This window comes from Indicator indicator, chromosome 16, assembly GCF_027791375.1.
Source record: "Indicator indicator isolate 239-I01 chromosome 16, UM_Iind_1.1, whole genome shotgun sequence".
NCBI lineage: Eukaryota > Metazoa > Chordata > Aves > Piciformes > Indicatoridae > Indicator > Indicator indicator.
Genome location: NC_072025.1, coordinates 10,638,663 through 10,664,376, shown reverse-complemented (window position 1 = coordinate 10,664,376; position 25,714 = coordinate 10,638,663). Strand labels below are relative to the sequence as shown.

The following is a 25,714-nucleotide window of genomic DNA, read 5'->3' as shown; positions in this document are numbered from 1 at the left end:
GCAGAGATATTTTTCCAGCTCATTTGCTAGTCAGGGTTCTGCAGGCATTGATGTTCCCAGATGCATTAACCCCTTTGATGGTACTTGGATGTCACATAGGTATTAAACAGCTCAGTACAGTTCAGGGTTTAAGTAATACTTTGCTTCTAAATATTTGGATGAGCTCCATGAACTTTACCAATGCCTACAGGCAGCTTCGAAGGTCAGGCAGGGGTTTCTGGGAGTGTGATTTTGAATATGGGCACACAAAGCAGCAGTAGGGATTTGTATTTCAATGTTAAATTTAGAAATCTGAAATACCAGGACAAAATGAGCATCAAAAAGTTCTTACAATTTCTTACCTCTAGCTCACAAAAATCTGAATGTGGATGGGCAATCTCTGAGTTAAAACCAAATTAAGTCACTAAGCTCTATGATGAAAACATGTATTCATGCTCCAGATACTTTATTTCTCTACGAATAACAGCAAAAAGTATACCCTTCATTTTATGATTTCATTTATATGGATGAACATGGGGAAAAGGTTTTTAGAAACATACCTTACTATAATTAAGTCTAGCTATAAGGAAATTATAGTGGTGTCATTTACATGGCAGTGAGAGGCAAGGAAGAGTCTGCAGCAACACTAAACAGAAAGGGAATGATAATCATAAATTTAAATCTTCAATTTTATACCTCATTACTTTTCTTCCCACACTCCATTTACTAAACCAAATTTCATGTACATTCAATATTTATCAATGTCAGTATTGCTATTTTCCTTGTACTTGGGATGGGTTTTGCTTTTGATTATGTAACAGTTCACCAGACTTGTCAAATCTAAAGCTTTCTGCTTTTTGTCTATTTAAGTAACCTTTTCCATCCCCATTATTTTTAACAGCTCTCTGTCAAAAAAACCCCAAACTGTTCACAGAGTATCAGTGGCAAGTATTGAATGAGTGACAAAGGTATTTGTACACAGAAGTTCATTATTTAGACATTTATACTAAACCACAATCACTGACTAGAAAATGATTGTAGATAAGATGATTGCAACTGAAAGTTATAAATAGTCTCTGCTGAGTGCAAGACCATGGAATAATCAGTGTACATTAGATATAATTAACATCTGAATTACAAGGGGAAAACAAAAGCAAATCTGTGCTGTGTGTCAGCTGCAGTACAGAACAGCTCTTTCAAGATGAGAATGGCATAGATAATTGGACATGGATTTATACAAAGGTGCCCCATCTTCCTTGTAGGCACAGTCACAAGCCACCATCAGTGAACAGAAAATTAGGCCAAGAGATCTATAGTTGAAGATGGCGCCCATACATGTTTTAGAATACATTCAGCTGCCAAAATGTACAGGGTATATCATTAAGCTCCCGTTCTCCCATGTATACAAATTCTTATCTCTTAGACTGTATGAAAGCATAGCAAGAACAGATTGTGAAGACCGTAACTCAAACCTTGCATCAATCTGCTTCTCTTTCAGTAAATCAAAAGCAAAACTTACTGTCATATCCTTAGTATCAGTTACATACATAATGCCACAGGCTATGAATGCGTTACCGGCCTTGGACTTGGGATACGTGGTATTGATATGCCGAATGACTGAGAATGTTTCTTCATCAATACATGCTACTATTATATTTTCATCAGTGCTTGAGGCATATATAATCCAAAGACCCTTCTCATCCACCGCTATATTGAAATAGGTCTTTGAGTTAGAAAAGAGGTAGTTGCGGCCATGATACAAGGCATTTTCAATTAGCAGTGTGCCCAGCGAGGCTTTATCGAGGCCAAGTCTGAAAAGAGAGAAAGTATTCAGTATGTCATGTTACAAATTGATTTTTACACACACTGGTTGATTGAATCTGTTCAGAGTGCTTTATTACTGGCAGAGTATTGTTGAAAATACTTGAGTTCAAGGACCACTAAGATGTCTTTTAAGATTAAGCACTCCACTCAAAGCATCTTACAAAACACTAGTGGAAAAATCCAAAGTAATAACCAATCATCTAAAAGGTGCACAAGAGCATGAACTTGCCTGGGTAGGTTTCACTTTATTTAGTCTATGAGCTTTATTATCACTAGGATGAAAGAAGCAACTAAAAGTAATGGGTATGAAAAAGAATTAGGTACCAGGTGAAGGCACAGACTTGTGAAATCTATACAGAAGTTTGCTTTCTACTAGGTGGGAACTAAAGAAAGAAAATGTGATTGATCAAACCAGCTTGAATTCTGGGCAGGTTCACCCAGTCTTAAAAGTTCCTCTTTTGAAAACATTTCAGATAATGCAGTGATTTGCTCAAGCAAACATCAAAGGAATAAAAATTCTACTTTTGCAGAGCCAAAATTTTGACCTCCTGCTGGCCTCCAACAGGACAGGCTGAATGTCTCATCTCTGATGTATAAAATTGGTTTTATTCCTTGAAATTCCTTAATAGGATGATAATATGAGGACAGCAGCACTGAGAGGCCAAATTGAGATTGTCTACTAGTTCAAGAGTGTCTTGATAGTAGCTGATGACCCATTTGTAGTTAAGCATTTAATCAGTCAATAATGCAGTGCTTTAGCAAAGGCAGAGAGAGTGGTCTCTATCCTTTAAAGTAATGCCTTCTGTAGTCACACGTATTTCTTTGACTCCTAGCTAACTGTATGGCTCCATTCCTGAAATAGAGGGAAAATGTTACTCAGTGCAGGAATAGGTTGGTGACAAGAAGTTTTCTGAAAAGACAGGTTTAATGACAGGAACATTTCAGACCCAGGAACTTACAAAAGCAGGAAAAATACTAGAGGAATAATTTTTCTGTGCAAGAGGCATTGGTAACATATACAGGAAAAATCATCCTGAGAAAAGTCAAGAATGAGTGAAACTATATGATTCTCAGCTTTTGTAAAACTTGTGTCTGCAGCAACCCCATAGTCCAGCAGCACATATGTGCAATAGAAAAAGTTTTCAAGGCTGGAGAAGATTTCTAATAAACGTGTGTTAACCCAGTTAATCATATTTGTTGCTTCATGTTTGTAAATAACCTCAAGGTTATTTACAAGCAAGGGCTATAGAAGGACAGCCCTGAACAGGAATAGTCACATAGAAAAGCAGATTTTCTTCAGGATCTTTTTCCTGTAAGAGCCAATGAGATAAAAAGCATGACAAGATCCATTAAAAATATGCAGGATCTGCAAAACAGAACACCCTGTCTTTTCCTCTTTTATGTGAAATTGATGAAGGGAGCAAAGTAAGATTTCATCCCTGAGATTCTCTTCCCCAGTCAAGGACAGTCAAGAAGCCTAGAACTTCAAATGTTTCAGAAATATCTTAATCTTTTGGCACCTTGGTGTAAAAGACAAGACCTAGTGTAATGTTTTCATCAACTGCAAACCCTTTTCTAATCACTAAAATAAATGAAGCCAACATAAAACAGCTGAGGTGCGAAAGTGTTTTATGAAACTAAGGAAGCAATTGTAATGAAGCAATTGTAATGTAAGGGATCTGAGCATCATAAGAAAACTTGCCAAATGTCAGGCAAGCCTACTTTTAAGTTTTTAAATATGACAGGAAATGCCTTTGAAATATTTTCTTCAAATATGAACCAAGCAGGTCGTCTACTGTTCTTTACATTAACCAATACATGAACTCCCAGAAGCTTTTCTGCAGCTCAAAATCAAGAACTTCACTGTCACAGAATTCATAGTGCCTCATTCTACCTGTGCTGAAGATGAGTAACTGAACAGACAGGGCATCTCTCAGCAACTTCTTAGGTTTTGAAAATTCCACAAGTACTTTGTGTACATCTGTACAGTACCCAAGCCAAGGTGAGCAACCTATCACTGGTGCATTGCTTAGACAGAGATGGTCTTTCACAGATGTAGAAACAAAAAGCCTAAAGATGTTTAAAGGAGGTTGCCAAAAAGTGGGCTTGTCTTTGGCAGAAAAAAATGTTATAGAATCCAAGCAGCTTGCTCACATTCCTTGGCATCCAAATGAATTTAGGAAAGCAGTACTCACACCTGCTTGGGAACAGACATCAAAGTGTAGTAATGTTCTTGGCTCAAACATCAAAGTCACGTAAGGCAACTTGAAAGCAGATGCAATCTTGCCCTTGCCCTTGGACTGTCTGTCTTTGGCTCTTCCCACAAGATGAGATTTTGGGTTTGATTTGTATTGTCTGTCTCTCTCCTCAGCAGAAACTGAAGAAAAAGTAATGTCCCAGGTTCCAGTTCAGGGAAATGCATCAGAAGAGTTGTAGGAACTTATTATGAGGAAATCAAACAGTGGAGCCACTCCTCCACAACAGAATGTGCAATTTCACCAGGTCGCCATGTCCTCATCTGGTGCCTCTGTGCATTCCTCTGCACTAGCAGCATTACCTCAACCTCCACCAGCTAAGAATAGTGTTGTCTGAGAGCAAACCATGTGCATCAACCCAGCAAGCTGCACTGGAAAGTCAAGTGGGCTACAATCATGTAACCACATATCTGCATCCCCCAGACTGCAGCTGGACCAATTCTTGTTTTGATGACTTACTTCAGAATGACATTGGTTCCTCCCTTTTGGTAGTAGAGGTGATTGTTTTGTACTGCATGACCACATCCATAAAAGAATCCTGTGATGTTAATGATCCTGTAGCTGTCATTCAGCAAGGCATTGGAATTCTCATATTCCTTTATAGAGTTTCCTAAATGAAGGGAAAACATGGTTCATCTAATTTTGAAGTCCCTACCATAAAATCAAATCTCTACTGAAAGTCAATCTCAATCAAATACCTGAAAGACAACAATTTTATTTGTGTTTTCAGTAGTGATTCCACTTGCTGGAATATGATAAAATAACCCAAACACACGCACACACACAAAATAACAGTCTGTGGAGGTGGTGTTCAAGGGCCTGCTTCCCACAGACCTGATGGGCCCTAATTCTGAACACAGCTGATAAACATATGGGGGGAAAAAAAAATTATTTTTCCACTTAGATCCTGGAATTTTTCCTGCATTAAATGTAGCTTATGTAGCATCTAACTCCTCTTCATGCCTAGCTAAATGAGAAGACGAAACCCCTAGCTACAATTTATGGATGGAAAGACATAGGGAACTATTGATAGAAGGAAAAGTGGAAAAAAAAGGGGGAAAGGGAACAAAACAAAAAACACCAAACAGGTGCTAAAAACAGGCATTTTTGCTGATTTTTGATCAGTGACAGCTACTACTGTACCTGAGAAGTGCATGGTAAGCCAAATCCTCTCATCACTTATATTTGCAGGCTCCCTCATCCAAGTTCCAAATGTCTGCTGTACACTGACAAAGTGAACAGGACTTCCTACAGATGTTATGACACATGCTAGTAGAGAAAAAGTATATATCCATTATCTGTAACATTACACCACTAGGTAGCAGTTAGTCAGTCATGGTTTATAGCAGGTTACCAGCTTTTTTTGAAGGACCAGGAGTTCTGTCTTCAGCTTTCCCAGCCAGAGTATCATCATTTGGTACAGCACATGTCTCACCTAGAGTTGAGAGAGAAAAGGTAATGCATGTCATTTTTCTGCATTTGATAGTGACTCCACTAAAATAAAGGAATGACAACAGTGATTTTGTTTAATCGGGGCGGGGAGATGGGGGGAGATTAGACTGGTCTGGATAGAAAGAAAATAGATAAAAAAAGACTGCCAAGGAAATGAAGTGCTTGGGCTGGTTTGTTTTCTTAAAGCTATCAGGCTGACAAAATTCCAGGAGTAACTTACTTTGTTCAACAGGTTTAATTGCTGAATTTCTGAGTACCTGCTTAGTAAGACAGAGTTGTCTCTTTCCTTAGATAACTTTAGACAACTGAGCTAGCAACTCTTGAGAAATAGTGATGGCTATCAAAAGCTTCTTGACAAAATCTACATGCACCAGCAGAGGGGGTATATCCCGTAGGCAACACTGGACGTTTTCCTCCTGCTCTAAATGTCCAAGACAGTAATAAAGCATTAACACATATACTGGGCACATAATGGACAAGAAATGCAGGTCAGGCATCCATTCCACTAAAGAAGCAATAAAGAACCTTAATTGGTGATTTTAAAGAGAACAAGGTGCCGCAGCTGCTATGCTTCAGTGCACAGTCTATGACCTGGCAACCTGGAAACTCTTATTTTGGTTCTAACAGTATCTGCTGTGCAATTTGCAGTCACAGTTGGAAGGGAATCTGCTTTGTCTTTAATTTTTACTTTCTGAATATTAGAATTAGTCATATATGTCACCAATACAACTACAGTAAAGGAAATAAAAGGGACTCGTGACCCACCTGGCAGTCAGGATTCAATAATGATAAAGAGTAACAATAGAAAAGAACTCAAGAGCATCCTACTCCAAAGCTTACATCTTCAAATGAAAACCAAGTCTCAGAGAACCCTTTTGTATTCCTCCAACCTTTCAAAGTTTCAGCTAGTTCATGCTTGCTTCAGTGCTGCCAATGACCGGGCAATTTCTTGCAGAATACAGTGAAATATAATACCTGTTAACCAGGCTATATTTACATGTAAAATTAAACTTCAGCATTTAAAAGCTAAAAATTTCAACAGCATTTCTCTTACTTTCCAACTATGCCACATCTAATGAAAAACACCAGGCATAAATAATTTGCTTGAGTATTAGCCTAACACAACTTAAATACTAATATACTGGAGATAGCTCACTGCCTTATCCAAATCACATTTCAGCAAAACACCTAAACACATGCTCAGCTTTAAGTTTGTGCAGTTTTACTTATACCAGCAGATTAAACATGTAACTAATGTTTTGCGAGACTTAGAGCAATGGGTTTAATCTCGAATCTGTTTACAGTACTAAAAAGTACACTGGAATGAACTAACCTGTGCATTTGCTGCTGTATATGTTCTCCTGAAGCTGCACTTTACCTTTGCCTTTACGTTTTCCTGGAGGCCCTGGGGGTCCAGGTGGTCCAGGGGGCCCTGGCAGTCCAGGTTCGCCTTTTGCACCTACAGACAAAACATAGCACAATGTCACAGGCCCTGCAGGCAACACACAACCTGTGGAGAACTGTATGTGTCCACATGATGGACTTTGAGATCTCCTCAAAATAGTTTCTCTCTTCTTAAGTAATTTCTGCATATAGAAGTATGCTGTTTGTTGCAAGGTGAACCATACAGAACTTCACAAGGTGCAGGACACCAATATAATTTTTCTGTCTGGATTACAGGCACATTAGAGAGTTATGAAGCACTGTTGCCTTTTACTTACTGTATTCTAAGATCTCAACTTCAGATGCTACAATTTTACACAGGTTACATTTGTGGCTGCTTCATGTATTCCTGTCTGCAATACATGGAGCCTCACATTTTATAGAAGAAAAACAAAACTAACCTGCAGGAAGTGCTGGGGGTCATCTGTCTAGAAATATACTGGAAAGGGGGGAATGCATGTACACCTCAATCCAAAGCCCAAGCAGAAAAATTGTTGTGAAGACTTGCATTAAAAAGAGAACATTATCTCCTGGGCAGAGCAATACTTAACAAACTTCACTGTGGATAATGTGGTTATACTGGTTGGTGTTACCCTTGCAAATCACATCCATGCTTCAGAAGCAGAGTGTATCATTTTGTCAAGTACACTGTTGCAATAATGCTCTTCTTCCTACCTTCCAATACAACATCATTGTTTGCATCTCCCTTTTCACCCTTTGCTCCTCTTGCACCTTTTCCTCCTGGCATACCATCCTTGCCAGGTAAGCCCATTTCTCCAGGTTCTCCTTTCTGTCCTTGATCACCTTTTGGACCTGGCATGCCTGGAAATAAAAAGCATTTCAGTGCAAACAATGCTGTTCCAATATTAAGCATCAATCAATACTATTTTTAATAGAAACCATATTCACGCTAGCTGGTTTTTTTCCACCTGCATTTAACTGGTAACTGCAATTTGCTCTCACTTCAAAACAGCACTGTAACCTAATATGAAGGTTTGGTGCAACTTAGTATGTTCTTTACCTAGCAATCTCTGAGTTTTGATCAAGACCTTGGCTTTGCTAACACTGGCTGAAGAATTTCTGGGTAAATCAGAATACTTAGGTGAGATGCGAAGTAATAAATTTATTTCATGTTTGCAAGGCATTAAAGAAGGGCCTTGTCATGGTACCTCTAGACTTTCTCTTAATTACACACTAAAACCACACATTGCACCTTTAACATTTTTCCACTGTTCCAACAGAGCACAGGCACAGCTACATAGTAACACGTAGCTGTGTCTGCTGTATTGAGGGCTACTATAACCTTCATCATACACTTGGAAGCATGAACAGCAGCCTGCTTTCTGCATTGATAATTTAGTAAAGTAGCATAGTTAACAAAGCATTCCTTTGCCCTGTGAGATTTAGTTTTACAGTAAGGAAAACAGCAGTGTATTTGTACAACTGACACATCAAAACCTCGCACCCTCTACTTTTGTGGCAGTTACTGTTTTCTTGCTTTAGGAGACAGAAACATAGCAATTGTACAAATACAAAAGTCAGTGCTCCTGAAGGCATAGGTTTCAAATACATTTCATTTGTTAATACTTGGGAATAAAATGCTTGGCTTTTTACTTCTGGTTTTACTATTTAAATTGATTTTGTGAAATTAGAAACAAAATTAGAGTTTTGGGGTGAAATCTGAAACATGTCTTTGGCACAGTTGCTATGTGACTCTGAAGACTGGTTCTCACTTTCATTTCCAGTTCTAAAACAGAGTTGAGGCTACTAAAATGACAAACCATGTAATATGGATTGTTCCACTTGCACCAGCCAGCAAGCCCACACAGCTTACAGTGAGCTACTATGAGTGCCAAACTGCTCACATCAGCCTATCTACTCACAGACAGCCTTCCTTTTCTCTACCCTCTCTCAGTTCTACCACTCTGATGACCATTTGTCTCCGTACCCTCCTACCAAGCACAACCCACTGCTTTCCCACTCTGCCTTGAAGGCACCAATTATGAATTAGTGCCTACACGTAGTTATTGCACATCAGTCAGCGGATAAACCAATTACTGCTTTACAACTTCACAGTAGTTTACAGGCTCTGAACCCAGTAACTATCTACTTGCCGTTTCAGCTACTGCACAGTGACCTGGTGAATCCAGCATGCCAGGGCTACTACTGCTCTCTATAGTCAGCCTTTGTCCTGTCAGAATTTATTCATGTGCTGCTGAGTGGGACAGCTAAGAGATGATGGCACTTCTGCTGCTGGTTCTCTCTTCTTAGCAGAAACATGACACAGTGAAATCACTAAGTTGGGACAAATAATTTCCTCAACCAACATGGAAAAGTGCTTGTGAGCTACACACAGCCTATGGGCCATTTATATTCAGCAGAGCTACTCTGTGTCAGCCACATTAAAACTGTACCTAGAGACCCAACTGCATTAAAAAGCTTATTTGAGATTAAAGGGGGTAAGGGGGGGGTGGAACTGCTCCAAATTTCCTGCCTAAATGGACAATACAGAAAAAAGAAAAATATAGCAATATACTGCTCCTGCCATAGTAATTAGGAATCTAGAACCATAACTCTGGTAACATACAACAGCTTCCGCTCCTTAACTCTGACTTGCTTTTTTTAAGACACCTGAGTCTAAGGGACATTATGTTGGCAGGCTGAGGGAATGGAAATATTCACAATAATAGTAATTACTAGCAAGTACAGAATACTGAGATTCAGTCAAGTGCATTCAATAGCTTTTATTTGCAATATTCTACAGTGTATGTATACCATCTTCCTCACTGGAGTAAGTCTGAAGTAATCTACCAAAGCTTAGTATAAGACAACGAACACTAAAGAATTCTGTCATGTAACATCTTTTTAAACTTTGAAACCCTTCTCCTTGTACAAAGGTCTAAACCTAAGTACATCTGAATATTACAGTAAGAAAGCATTTCATTTTTAGACAACCATAAAACAAGAAAACACAAACAAAAAACCCCACACAAAACAAAATACCTATTTTTCCTCTTTTTCCGTTTATTCCTGGTTCTCCCTTTTGTCCCGGTGTACCTGGAACTCCATCTGATCCATTGTAGCCAGGTATTCCATCAAGTCCAGGAGGCCCTGAACAAACCAAACAGATTAACTGAATTTTCCCATTTTATCCTTAAATCTACTATATTTACATATAGTATGATTATATTCCTATATTCTTTAGACATACCAAAACCTCTAATTAGTTATTAAGTTCTCTCCATGCTAACATAGTATCCTCTGGGGGAAAAAAAAAAGCCCAAACAAATGCATGCCACAAAAAACCTCACTCCTAGCCAAGAAATAAAAAACATCCACCCACAACAAAAAAATAAGAAACAAACCTAAAGGTAAGGTACTTGTTTGCTTTAGTATGAGAAAAATGACTGGACAGAATTTTGCACACATTTTGCATTAAGGACATCACAGATTGGCTTTTTGGATTCCACGTCAAGGACACACACACAGTAGAACCCACCCTATTTATGAATTTGGCAGCAGCTGTAACATCTTCCACAAAACACCCAAGCCTTAATGTTGCTTATAATATTGGCCAGATTACACACATTAACACAAGGAAAGCATTTACCTACTTGCCCAGAATATTGTAGCGCCAAACCATGACTGGTTGATAGAGAAGACATCACTCCCTCTTCATTGCTATTTGAACCCTCACATACAAAAAGTACCTGACACTTTTCTGATACAGAGAATTATTCTAAGCAGAACCACAGCTAAAGAAGCACAGAAAGAAAGCAAATAGCCATTCATATAACCTAGCAACCACATGAGTGAGACTAGAACAAGAGAATTAAATAAGGAAGGAGGAAAGCTGTGGAGAAGGTGGGAAGGTGGAATCAGTTACCAACACTTTTAGAAGAGATGCTTTTAGTGTTAAATTATAGTATCCGTTTACTCGGGGAGGTTATATATATATATGTGTGTGTGTGTGTGTGTGTGTATATACATACATACATACACACTCTTCAGCTAAATGCCACTTAAGCACTCTTAATTCCACCTGGTGCTAATCAAATATATAACTATTCTATTCCCTCTGCTAGAACAGTATAATGACCAAAACCTCCCCCTTCTCAGAATGAGCACAAGTTGACCTAAATACAAAAGTTACAAAGGTAGGCATTCAGTCCTCCCTCATTCTAATTAGCAAAGGAAGATTTCTCTAAAACATACAATTCTTCAATATTTTGTACCAGCACCGGTTTCAATTACCCAAAATGTTACTGCATTTGTCCAAGTATCTTACCTGGGGGACCTGGAGGGCCTATAACAAGAACAAGCAAAGGAAGACAAGAAAGAAGAAATGGTGAGTTTGACCTAGCAAGAAAAAAAAAAAAAAAAGAAAGCAATTCCAAATTAAACTAATTAGAGCTAGATCAGAACATTAAAGGGGGAAGAAAACACATTTCAAAATTAACCCTTATCAATTTAACTGTTATGTATTAAATAACAATTTAAACATTAGCAGAAATACAGACTTACAGAGTATCCTTAAAAGCAACTACGTCTACCAATACATTTTGTCAACTGATAATGGTTTGATAAACAAACGCCTGCAGTGTAATCTCTCTGTCAGAGGCTTAAGTGCTTTTGTAACATGATGGATGGAAGGCATCAAGCAGTCATTGCATTCCTTTTACATAAGAGTTCTCCAAAATCTCATCATAGTAGAACAGCTTTACAACACTGACGAATGTCACAGTCAAAAATACTCCTGAAAATACATCTTAAAAATACATGCTATACTCTGTGTTTTATAGATATTTCATTGCAGTACAGAATTTAAACTATTTCAGTAGAAAGAAAAATTATCTTGTAATTCTTATTAACTACACCTATATCACAACCAGGTTTTTCACAGGTGATTGTTCTCCAGAGTGGACCAAGTTCCTCACAGAACCTGGCCAGTATATCAGAAATTGGACTTGTTCCAGCTATTCAAGAACATGTAAGACAATAAAATCTACCCCACTCTCTCTGACATAGTTAAAGTACAGGGCCTTAACAAGAAGAAAACATAGCAGGCATGAGTAAAGCAAGATTAAACCAGAAGATGTTTCTGTAAGAAGATATATCTTGCGTGATCCCCATTTAACTAAACAAAAAAACGAAACCGGAAAAGCAGCTTAGAACACAAAGGAAGGTGGCAGTTGTAATTAAAGAACCAAATCAGTTCTATGAACACTTTTCTCCATCCACAAAATACTGTATTGTTTCAGCAACCCTCCACATGAGAAAGTAACAGTAATTACTAGATTCCCCTAAAGAGGACAATTTCCAGCATTAATTAGAAAGCATTATGAGTAAAGCAAAAACCATTTTATAATATCATTACAGCAATTATCCCTTTTAATCAGTACAGGCAGCAACGTCAGTTAACGTCTTTCTGCCAGTTTTCCAGTAAATGACCATTTTTCCCACATTACAATGTTACATCAATTAGTGCATTCAGTTACTTCCTTATCACAGAAACTGAGGATCCTGATTATCCTTGTATAAGCATAAGATAAATATGAAAGGTACATGAAAAGTAGCAAATTTCACAAAGCCCAAAGCAGAGAAAACCGGTAACAGAGACAAGAAAGAAAAAGGCACAGAAGGCACCACATAGCATGAATTCAGAAGTCTGGAGCCCAAAACCACAAACTTTTCAGTTGCCTGTGGTTCAGTCTCAGTTGTAATCAGAACTGATCTACAGTTTCAGTAGTTGTACTTAACATCTGTGTGTGTTACGGTTCCGTACTTACAAGAATAACCTATTTAGAACTACTTTAACATTATGATACACTCATCTCTTCGGCTATTCCAACTTCTCACCAGCATACATGAAATCCAATGTTCTGTTACGCTATGGTCCAAGGCAAACACATTGCTCATCTAAATCCCATCAGTACACAGCAGTTACAACAATGGAAGCAAGATTCTCCTATGAAATTATAACCAAATGGGTAAACGAGGGAAGAGCAGTGGATGTCATATATCCTGACTTCAGTAAAGCTTTTGATACTGTCTCCCATAACATCCTCATAGAAAAACTCAGGAGATGTGGCATAGATGGCTGGTCAGTGAGGTGGATTGAAAACTGGCTCCACAACAGAGTTCAGAGGGTTGTCATCAGTGGCACAGAGTCAACTTAGAGGCCAGTGGCCAGTAGCGTTTCCCAGGGACCGATACTGGATGAGGGGATCGAGAGTACCCTCAGCAAGTTTGCTGATGATACAAAACTGGGGGGGCTGTGCAGGCTGTGCAGCCATCCAACGTGACCTGGACTGGCTGGAGAGCTGGGTGCACGCAAACCTCATGAATTTAATAAGGACAAGTGCAAGGTCCTCTGGGGAGGAATAACAACATGCAACAGTACACGTTAGGTGCTGCCCTGCTAGAAAGCAGCTCCACAGAGAAAGAACTTGGAGTGCTGGTGGACAGCAAGTTCTCCATCGAACAAAAATGTGCCCTTGTGGCCAAGAGAGACAATGGTATCCTGGGATACATCAAGAAGGTGTGATGGTTTTAAGACGGTCTTTTTAATTTTTCTTCACAAAGTTCAAGCAGAGAAGGTGAAGGAATGTAAATAAATCACTACTGGGTGTAAGAAAGCAAAATAATGATTATTCTAAACACTTCCATTGGAGAGAGAGAAATGTTTAAGAATCTCTACTCGAAACAAGGTTGGGGAGTTTGGGCAGTCTGGGATTCGGCTTGATCGCTCGGTTTTCTGTCTGCCAGCTTCTTCTTCTTTTCTGGCTGAAGGTAACACACTGACCTTGATAAGCTAAGTCTAACAGTCTCTCTGCTTCTTGACTCTCTGCCTTCTGTCAGGGGGACCTGGGGGGATTCCTTCTGGCTGAGGGGGGAGGCCCCTTGGGGGAAGCAAAGGGGGCTTGGTTGTGCTTTTCTGTTAATTGTACATATTTGTAAATGTTGTGAATTGTGTATATTTGTACATACACATTGCATTTCATCATAGATTGTAGATTTGCTTGTAAATACAGCTTTCCTTTGCTTCCAGACTGAGCTAGCTTGGTTATTGTCAGTGGCAGGGGGGATTTCAGCTCTCACACTGTTACAGAAGGGTGTGTCTAGCAGGTCTAGGGAAATTCTTCTACCTCTCTACTCTGCCCTTGTGAGACCATATCTGGAATACTGCATCCAGTTTTGGGCTCCCCAGTTCAAGAAAGACAGAGAACTGCTGGAGAGAATCCAACAGAGAGCTACAAGGATGATTAGGGTACTTGAGCATCTCCCCTATGAAGACAGACTGAGACCCCTGGGGCTACTTAGTCTTGAGAAGAGAAGACTGAGAGGGGATCTCATCAATGTGTATAAATATCTGAGGGGTGGGTGTCAAGTGGAGAGGCCAGGCTCTTTTCGGTGGTGCACAATGATAAGACAAAGAACAATGGGTTCAAACTTGAACATAGAAGATATCACCTCAACATGAGGAGAAACTTCTTTACAGTGAGGGTGACAGAGCACTGGAACAGGCTACCCAGGGAGGTTGTGGAGTCCCCTTTTCTGGAGACTTTCAAAACCCACCTGGATGCATTCCGGTACGGACTACCCTAAGTGATCCTGCTTTGGCAGGGGGGTTGGACCTGATGATCTCTTGAGGTCCCTTCCAACCTCCAATATACTGTAATACTGTGAAGGTTCTAAACCTTGTATGTGTCCATGATATCACGACTAAACCTCAATTAGTATTTGAAGCACCCAAGCCTATGAAAACTACATGGGAAAGAAGTAGCTTCAAGTAACATCAACTGAGCTCCTTGCTCCTTAAAATTCAGTATTTATGGTGAGTAGAAATAGCTAAGTCCCAAAGTAGCACATATTTTTTTAAACTGAATAACCCAAATTGGCATGTCAATTCTGACAGAATAAATAGGATGGTTCTTTGACATAATCATTGACCTCAAATTCTTTGAAAACATTGAAATCCTGTATTCCTGCAGGTAACACAGCTGTAATGCTTAAGGCAATAAACATACCTGTTAGGCATATCCCTTTTGTGCTGTTACATAAATCCACCATCACTCGGACCTAATATCACAAAAAAGTAAAGCTGAAAACTGCATGCCATACAAGTTTGCTTTGATACATCAGTAGCTCCACAAACAAAGATAAAACTGTTCTTTCTGTACTTACAAGAATAAACTATTTAGAACTACTTTAACATTATGATACACTCATCTCTTCAGCATTTTTACAGGAATCTATACCTCATTGTCAACCTTACTGAAAATGCTGAAAATAGGGCAGACAACTTCAAACATCCTTTGTTTATAAAAGTCCATGTAGTACTGTAAAACATATGTGGTTGTCTGTGCACGGACTATCAATGGACAGTACCAAAAATCAACATCAGCCAACAAAAACTATATTCAGTTTTATTTTATATTCATATCAAATGATGGATATTTTTCTAACATAACTTACTCAGTAGCCTATGTTCCAGTAAGCAATTTCGTATCTTGGAGTAACCAAGATCTGCATATTTGGACTGGACATTCATCCATTCAAAATACTTCATCCCATCAATGACAGTCTTTATAAAAACCAAGCCAGAAGATAGATTCATCTAGATGCTTTCATAGACTAAAAATGATCAATTACAAAATGCACAGGTTTTAACTGAGCAAACACACTGCATGTCCTTCATGCCAAGTCAACACTAAAACATTTTGCAGTTCAACATAACATCTAGCAGAAATGATGAACATGATATAATGACCATGAGCACTGGAAGTGCATCAGCTCCTTATTGGAGAGTCTAATGCTTACAGTTAGAAAAAAAAAAATTGGGGCTGTACAATAGCCTTCATAGAATTACCTGGCTGGAAAAGATTTTACAATCTTTGAGTTCAGCCATAACCTAATATCTCCCTGTACACAACAAATGACACTTTGAGCTATTTACTCAGTTACAAATATATTCATCTTTATATAAGTACTATATTTACAAATAAGGGGATGCATTCATTCCACAAGACAGAAGAGTAAGTCTACTTCAATAGCAGACTGTCATTGCATTCTAGTACAGTTACTTGCCACTGACAATTATAATTTAAAAAAATAATGCATCATTAGCATCAAGTGTCAAATCTAAAAGACTTAAATAAATGACAAATATTCTTTTAGCTGCAAAAACCAAACTATATTTGACTGTGGATCTCAATTCTGTAAGATACATATTGAGAATTTACTGGATCCCAGACTCTACTGGAGCAGGTCTTTTAATCAGAGGTTTTAGACTCGATTTAAATTAGCTAAGAAGAGCTAACTGGTTTTGATTACCAGAATTAGCTTGTTCTCTTTCCCCACACAACCCTCAAAACCACTTTGCTTCTACCCCGTAATTTGTAAAATACACATTGTCCATGTGTGCTCTAATTCAAACTGCATTTTAATCTAAGTGGTTTTGTTTAGTGATTACAGCTTGCTTTGGGGCCCTTCAATTATCTCAGCAGCATTATTTTCACCAATCAGTGCAATTCAGGTGACATACAAAAAACATGGCACTTGAGAAGTGAGTGTGCTACAGGAAATAGCCTACAACAGAATCTCCAGCACAATTATGGAAGATGAGTGCACCAGTCACCCAATCAACCAGCATCACCTTTGCCACGAAGAAAAGCTACAGATAAAAGTATCTTATTTCAATGCTAAAGGCTTAGTTTTCTCCTGATTAAAGCGGAAAACAAACAAATATTCCAAAGACAACCTAAACTATGAAGAAACTACTCATATTATTAGATATTTATAAGCCAGTGCCCTTTTACACTGTCTTAAATCTCACTTTTAAACCTAACACTCAAACTTGCTGGACTGTTACCCTCTCAGCAGCCTTTCTAAATCAGCAGATTTGCCAATTTCTCTTACTAAATAAATAAATATATTTATAAATATGTAAATAAAGGCCCAGAACCACAATATACTCATGTTATTAAAGCTAAAATATTCTTTTTGATGCCTAAAGTTATTTCAAAGGTTATGGAACAGTGGCCAGAGCAGATCTCCCCTGAGCAGCAGTTGTGTGGAGCAGTAGGTTATTGATACCTGCAGTATCAATCTGCAGAAGTCTGAGCCTCCAAGAGATACTGCTCCAGCAAAACCTCCATTCAGGGCCCACAAGCAAAGAAACTGAAACATTATTCTGAGGCCCACAATCTAGTAGGGATTATTTTACCAACAGGCAGGAACCTTGTGTTGCACTACAAAAGCACTCAAGTCTTCATATTGCATTAGTGAGAGCTGGATACAAAATACAAAAATACAGGAGTGGGAAATAGGGGTGTTTGAATTTTTTTTTAAGGATTTTTGTCCCCTTGAGCAAGTGGATATGCACACAGTTACACACTCTTATGAGCATCAGCCAGAATGAAAAATATTTGATTGAAATTTTGCAATAACAAAAAGCCACAAAAAAGCCCCAAGCTACTCTCTGCACGATACCTACACTTAAATGAAGCACATCACACACAGCAGTAGACACAGTGGTGACTTAAATGGACGAGCTCCACAAGTGAATAACCTTGTTACAGACTGTAAAAATACACACCATGGCACCTGGTGCTATTTGGCAAGGGCAACATTAATTTAATCCATACGTTATACCTAATGACAGGAGAGTAACATATTTAATGGTAGTAATGGATAATATGCCACTGTCAATCTTATCTAGATAGCCAACTGCCACTGAGGCTTTTAAGTCTGAGCACCTAACAGCAAATGGCATTAAGTGTCCCATCCCCACCAGGATCTGAATCTTTTCTCCAACAATTTTATTTTTGTATCCCTTAGACTCAGAGAAGTGATTCATATTGAACACAATGAGCTGTAACTGCCAAATACAAATATTATTTCTTAAAAGAAACAGGAAAAAGTTTTGACTAAATGTTTTGATGAAGAGTTTGGATACGATACCAAAAAAAATTTCACTGGGGCAGAAACTTAGGGATTTTTTCCCCCAGCTTTGGGCAGTGTGTGTTTCTAGAAAGTAAATTACATTTCCAGGTTTGAAATAACTCTGCTCAGTAACAGTACCTTGAGAATTATATTTAAAAATTAATGGTTTACAGCCTACTTTAAAAAAAAAAAAGTTGTTGGTTTTTTTTCTGAACTGCCAAAAATCTTAAATGTGTATTATTCATGTTATTTTGAGGACCATTTTGATTTTAAAAAATGTGATTTTAACATGTTATTAAAAATGCACTGAAAATTAAATGCACTGGTAAGATGTACAAGGTCCAGTGAAAAATGTTGCTACTTTGGTAAATGGAATCAGAAACTAGAGCTGAATATCCAAGATCTTTTGGGTTTGTCTCTCATTTAAAAAGACATTGTTTGAATTGCAGAAGTCTTGTACTGCAAATTCCAAATACAAATCACAAGGACTTAAATGGCTTAGCTAAAATAAATTAAATATTTTTTTTAATGTATATATTCTAAACCTCCAAACAACTGCATTACCAAAAGTCTATGCTACGAACAACTAGTTTAATATTGATGGGTATGTTATCATTGCAATGGTTTAATAACAAAAATGCCAGTGGAACATTAATGAAAAGGTGTTTTCTGTGACTTTAATAATATTAGTTGCATCAGTAAGAACTTGAGGTTAGCCTTTCCTGCTTCTTGGGCACCTAGGCCTGCTATCCTTACTGAGACAGAATTTCCACTACAGTTCTCTCAGTAGTGGTATTTTTCTTTTTTCTTCAAAATCTTTCAGCAGCATGATCTACCTCCTACCAAGCATCAATAATCTTTCATTGAAGTGCAAAAAATGATGCAGTTTTGTCAGAGAAAAGACATATAGTTCTCTTCACATCCATCAAATCCTCTCAACACTGAAAGGGCATGATCAATTTCAAAGAAACGTGGTGGTCAATTAAGGTCAAACACCTCATCTTGAGATGCTGAGTAGTAGAAAACACATAGAAGGTTCATAATAGTGGTGCAGAGAATTTAAAACTAGAGAGCTGACATTTTGCAACTACATTTTTTGAAGTTTCATTAAATCCATGCTACTAACAAACAACTTCATTTGTCTGTGCAACTATAATTTTAAAAGTTTAATCATAACCTCTCAGCTATATGGCTCAGCATTTACAGATGACAGCTGTCGCAGCAGGCAAAGCAGAGTGCTTTGCTCCCAAAACATCAAGTAGGTATTTTCATACGATATAGACCTTGCGTGAGCCCTGGCAACGCCAAAGTAAATGTGGGGGGCGCTGGTCCGTAGGCCATCACCGTCGTCGCTGGGTTCCCACCCTCCCGCTGGGCCCCGGCTCTGTGGGGTACCTTCCGTGGGCAAAGCCCCGCGGAGGGCAGCCGCAGGCCGGTGCCCGCCCCCAGCCCCGCCGGGAGGGGCGCCTCCGCCCTACCGGCACCATGGAGTAGGTCATCAGCATCAGCAGGTCTTCGTTCTCGGCGCGGATGTGCCCGCGGGCGCGCTCCACGCGGCGGCTCCGCTTGCTGCGGGCGGCGGGGGTCGGTTGGCCGGGACCGGCGGCACCCGGCAGGCTCCGCACGGAGCCGTTGGCCGCGGCGGGCCGCGTCGCCTCGAGCTCCCGCAGCGCCGCACCCAGCTCCCGCCACTGCGCCAGCAAGAAGAGCGTCCCGGCGGCGCTGAGCGCCGAGAGCAGCCCCACGGCGGTCAGTAGACACGGCAGCGCCCGCCCGCCCGCCGCCTCCATCACCGCGGCTCCCTGCGGACCGTCGAGCCGGAGGGCAGGGATTTATGTGCCACTCTCTGTGCCGTGGGACGTAGTCTGCGCGGAGGGGAGTGGCGGCGACGGGCCGGCAGCCTCCGGAGCGTGGGGACAGGGCGCGGACCGGGCAGCCCAGCAGCCGCCCACACCTGCGCCTGGCACCTCGGTACGTCGCCCGCTCCTAGCAAGGTCGGGCAGGGCGGGGACGGGACGCTGCCGCTAGTCATTTCCAGAGGGAAATGCCTAGGGCAGCCCTTAAGCTGCCTCTGCCCGTAGCCACGACGTACTTTTAAACGACTCAAATCGCGTGTGACTTTTTCCAGGTACTTTATTCCCCAAAACTGTGCTGCCAGCAGCAAAGGATACTGCACAATAAAAATCCCCGCTTTACACATAGCTGTTATTCTGCAGTCCATAGGAGCACTTCGCTATTTCAAGAACATCCTGTGGCATTCACTAATGTGCTTCACCTGTTGCTTTAGGTGTTGAAGCACAGACTTCTCCCAAGTTATTCCTACCAACCTTTCTGTGACAGTATCTTTAATATAACAAATTTTGTTCAAAATTAATTCATAGTAAATGAAATTACCCAGGATTTCACTGTTGTGGACAGCAAAATTTGACCAAATATGGAGACTTCATTAAGAATATGAAAGTTGCTAAACTCAGAATATTGTTTAGAAACGTTCTTTTAAAGGCTGATATTTTCATTTCAAAGACAAAGCAGTTGTGCTTTCTTACATTCTTGCTACATCAAATCAGTCTCAAGGAATTCACAGCTTTTGAATGCCAAGTGTCCTACATGAACGTGTTCTTGATCCTAACTTTGTCAAAGTGACAGTTCTCTGCAGATCCCTGCAACTGCTCAGGTACAACATTTTGTCTCTATTTTAACTATGCCATCGACCTGTAACTCACACTAACCCCACAGTGCACTGTGGGGGGCGAATAATCAAATTTGAGTTTAATACATGCAGTTCTGCTGTAGTTGGTTAAACCCAGTGGAGAAGCCAAGACAGGAAATCAGCCCCATCATATTAAAGTTCTCATCTCTGAAATAATAAATTACTACAAAAAACATTGATTAATGTCCTCATGCATGACATTGGAGACTCTTTTCTTCTGAAACTGTTATGAATGGGTTTAGATAGAGCAAGATTAAAGTAGAGGGGACAAACATCATTCCATCTCATTCCATAATGAGAAACAAGAGAGAAGAAAATTATCATACATCCAAAGGCTCACTGGCACAGAATCATGAAGTTGTTTGGGTTGGAAGGATCTTAAAGGCTATCTAGTCCAACCCAGGCTGCAGTAAGGAGGGACATTTTCAACTAGAGTATGTTGCTCAGAGCCCTGTCCAATCTGACCTTGAGTGTTTCCAGAAATGGGGCATCTGGCACTTCACTGAACCTGTGCCAGTGCTTCACAACCCTCAGTGTATAAAATTTGTTCTTTACATCTAGTCTGAATCTCCCTGCTTTTAGTCTAAATCTATCACCTCTTGTCCTGTCACACCAGGCCCTGCTAAAATGATTGGCCTCATCTTTCTTATAAGGTCCCCTTTAAGTATTGAAAGGCCTTAATAAGTTCTCCCTGAGGCATTCTCCAGCCTGAACAATCCCAACTCTCTCAGCCTGTCCTCAGAGCAGAGGTGTTCCAGCCCTCACGTTTTTGTGACCTCCTCTGTGTCTGCTCCAAGAACGCTCAACATTCTGAACAGGTGTCCTATATCATCACAATCTTCTCTTGTGTGCTGTAATACAGGATCATGGGGATCTCTCTGGTAGCTCACACATACTGCAGATATACACAAAAATGCCCCTTTCACCCTGGACAGCAGGCAAATGTGAGGAAAAAAAAATCACTCTGTTACACAAATACTTCTCCCTTATGGTCTAGGAACCAGTTACACTCAGACCTCTTCTGCTTGACCAGCTTCTGCCATGTCACAGTAAGTTTTTCAGCTTTCTGTATTTTACAGAACAAGATCAGGAATCTAATGTGTCAGGTGGTTACTTTTGGAAACACTACACTATTTAAAACTTAATTTGGCTAATAAAAACAAACAAACAAAACCCCCAAAACAAAACCAAAAAACCCCAAACTAACAACCCCCCCCCCAAAAAAATCATAACCCATTGACAGAACAGCATCTTCATTATCTGATTATGTTTACATTCCCACTACTAGCCTCCAATGAAATGTTCACACATGAAAAAAGAATCTCACTGGAGTTTAAATTACAGATTGCACTCTTTACCATATTGTTGCAGATAACCCATCTTATGTAAGAGCACTAACACCACACAGATGTGCATAGTTTTTTGCAGGATGAACAGTCTCAGAATGTGTTCCATCAGTAAAATATTGGCATTAAGGAATAATAACCAAACCAAATATGTAAAAACCTCCTGAAAAATCACATCTGAGGCCTTGACAGATGATTCTAAAGCTATCACCCAAGTTCTTCTTATATGTAAATAGTCTTTCTGATGCCACTGAAGATTATAAGAATAATTGTTTACTCTGTCATTGATATCCTAGCTCATCACAGCAGTGCATATCTGACTTTTCCTTGCAGGATTAATCTTGTGAAGGAAAAAAATTAAAAAAGAAATATGACCTTTCATAGAAATTTCCAGAAGACATTGTATCTTACGCAAGCTTAGTTCATAATTTCATAGGTATAATAAAACTAGTGTCTATCATAACAGCAATCTAAAGCTTTCTTTCTAAGGATATAAACAGAAGTGCACTCCTGAGACCACAGAACATAACAAATAGCAATTCTTCATTTTTAGTGTCTGATTCAGAACATAATGATGGAGTAAAAAGAGTGTAATAATCATGAGCTATCATTTGGAGAATAACAGAAGCAATACATACAGCACTCATTTCCCCATCTGTCTAATCTTGCAGGACTTTCTTTGCATTACAATCAAAAAAGAAATTGAACATTGTTCATGGGGAAAAAAAAAGGGGGGGGATGGAGGAGGGAAGGGGGGGCATTGGATCACTGTGAACATCTAATCCAAGGCTGTGGTATAGAACCCACTTAGCTGTCAGATTGTAGGATTCTTTCTCAGGTTGTTAATTGCTCCAAAGATGCTACCTATACTACCGATTACATGGCAGGCTGTGAAGTACTGTGTTTGGTTTGCTTGGACACAGAGTTTCACCTCTGTCAAGAAACTGCCTTGTTTTTGAAAGTCAGGAATCAATTCAAAGTGCAGTTTTCTGGCAAAGGGGTACCCAAGTTCAGACTGCCCTATTAGCTACTTCAGTGGCAGAAGCAGCTATCCTATTGTCTGTGCACCACCTGCCTGTCCCAACTTTCTGCTGAGTCTCTCCCCATGCCGTATCACCAGCACTTCATTCAAATGTCTCCATATCCTCTCATCTTCTGCTACTGCCCTATAATCCTACAACTCCTTCTAGATCTCTTGTCCCTTTATAACACACATTCTGTTTTGGACCACCCATAGAGCACTTGTTATCAGCTGCAATGCAGCTTTATGCTTCATGGCTCTGTTCCTTCTTCATGATCAAACACTGGTCATCAGCAAAGCAGAATGGAGGCTTGTGAATGCTGCTGATAAATTCTGGGAAACTTATTCCTGTTTCTTTACCAAAAGGACAGAAAAAACATGCTCAATACCAATCTAAACTTATGTGAGAAAACTGTTATCTCATATACCCATTGGTCTTTTTTTTCAGGTAGGCAGAACACTAGCAAGCAGCACTTCAATTATTTCCTGACATAACAGAATTTCTCTAAAGAATATCCTAACACAAATGTGTATTATAACTGCCATCCAGTAAGACATGGCATACAATGATGTAAAATTGCCCATGGTATATGGGAACTAGAAAAGAACTATGAATATGAAAAAGTGAATTGCAGATACAACATCACATGCACAATTTTCACAATTCCAGCTTAGTCATACAGTTGAAATAAACTGTCAGGAGATAAAACATAACTTTACCACAAGAGGTACTTTTGTATCCAGATTACACAATGTGTATAATAAAGGATATCACTTGATTACTCTGAGGCTGAGCATGTATTCAGATGGTGTCACACTTAACTAGTGCTCCCAATGACATTTTACTTTCCAAAAATTATTACTGAAATCTCATAGTCAATGAGTTTCAGTAAGTTTATTGTGGTTTCTTTGTTGATACTCTTGCAAGTGTATGCTCATCGTGGGCTTACTCAGAAAGGCATGCCACAATAAAAGCTACAGACGCCTTTTGAATTCATCTCTGTTTTCTCTGCTCAAACCATGTTATACAGTAGCAGCCAAGCAGCTGCAGAGTTCCTCCATCCAAATCATAGTTAGAATTCAATACTCACACTGAAACCAACATTGTTTCTACAGCAGAGAGTTAGCTTTAAAATATTAAAATATTTCTGACCACATGCAAAAAGAAAGGCTTGATTTTGAAATTCGTATTAGGTCTTGTCTGTTCATGTTTGGAAAAAATGGAATATGTAGGCTTGAAATGTCTTTGCAATAACCTTAGGTCAGAGCCACAATAGCAGACTCACAGTGATTCAAACTACAATAAGCTCCATGATTAACCTCACCCCACAGAATTGCTTCAGGCTCCTATCAACGACAGACACCAGAGTGTAACTCACTCCATCTCTGCACATACATTCCACACAAATTCTAGCATCTTGGATACACAGGATTGATTTCAAATTTTTTAAAAAAAATTAAAAACTAAGAATTAGAGGAACATTAAATATACAGAAAAATAGTATAATTCTGATCATTTTATATCAGAGGATATAAAATATTTTCATGGAAGAAGCCTTGGATGCTACTATTGAATACTGCCAAAAGGTTAATGCAATTAATTTTGTGTATCAGCCCAAGGTGAAAGGTATAAATAGGAAGCAAGGTGTGAGGAATTATTTTTTCATTGCTATACTTTGAGAGGAAGACTTAATCGTTAATTAGTTCCAGCAGATGGATGGGGCCCTAAACAAGTGTGGTTTATTACCAAAACAATAGCAAATTAAAAAAAAAAAAAGTTGCAGAGGTTAAATTAGTGATAGGCATATTCAATCAGATATGGTAACATCCTTTCAAACAATATTTTACAGAAAAAAACTATGCATGGAAAGAGTCAGAATTGCTAGCTAATGCATAACAAATTGCTGTCTGAAAAAACAATAACTATAGTCCAACCCCTATAAGCTTCCATTGTGTTTCAGTGGCACAAAAATATACAGCTCCATAATGAACCATTAACATATACCGTAAGTAGCACCTCTGATTTCAAGGAATACACACAAGAATAAATAAATTAATGCAGGTCAAAAGATGTACCAGCTGTTAATTTGGAATATTCAGCTCTAATGATAAACCATAAATTAAGCCAAACTTGTATTTAAAACTCAAAATAAAGCCCATAAATAGCTGCAAGTTGTTCAGCACAGAGAGTACTATTCAATGGCATTAGCAGAATGTTTCATTGTCTTTGAATGATCATTCAATAATCTTGGAGGAAGATGCCTGAGAGATGCATCATTAGGGCAGTGGCAGCTAAAGACTGTTTTCCCAGAAAACTGCTCAGAAGTCCTCCAACACATGTGTTAGAAAAAAAAAAATAAAGCTGAATCATAGAGAAAGATGACTTCAGGAGCAAAGTCAAACAGAACAATTCAAACACCATGGCTACAAACACCAATTCATAATGCAAACTATGGGAATAAAAGCAACTGATCAAAACACGTGACAAATGATAAGCAGCCTGACAGATCTATCACATCTTTATAACACCATGGGAATCTGAAAAGAATGAAAAGAACTGGAGAAATCCACAGATAGGTACCCTTGAAAAATAGTCCTTGCTTTGCATAGGATCCCACAGTTCAGTAAAGAATAAAAGAAAGAGGAGGGCACTCCTCAAGCACCCGAAAGCTCATAACAAATTACTGAATATTTATTATCCAACCTAAATTTAGAGTGGCAAACAAAATAGCAAAGA

The 25,714-nt window shown here is 39.2% G+C and overlaps 1 protein-coding gene across 1 annotated transcript; it reads right to left on the bottom strand.

Moving 5' to 3' along the window:
- Positions 1 to 1,330: 1,330 nt before the first annotated feature.
- GLDN (gliomedin) lies at positions 1,331 to 19,690 on the bottom strand. Its single transcript, XM_054388171.1, has 10 exons — positions 19,379 to 19,690; positions 14,984 to 15,035; positions 11,242 to 11,259; positions 9,957 to 10,064; positions 7,629 to 7,775; positions 6,844 to 6,969; positions 5,413 to 5,493; positions 5,202 to 5,327; positions 4,518 to 4,668; positions 1,331 to 1,790 (listed from the first exon to the last, which is right to left on the bottom strand). Exons 1-10 carry the CDS (start codon positions 19,688 to 19,690, stop codon positions 1,331 to 1,333), a joined length of 1,581 nt encoding a protein of 526 aa, XP_054244146.1.
- Positions 19,691 to 25,714: the final 6,024 nt, after the last annotated feature.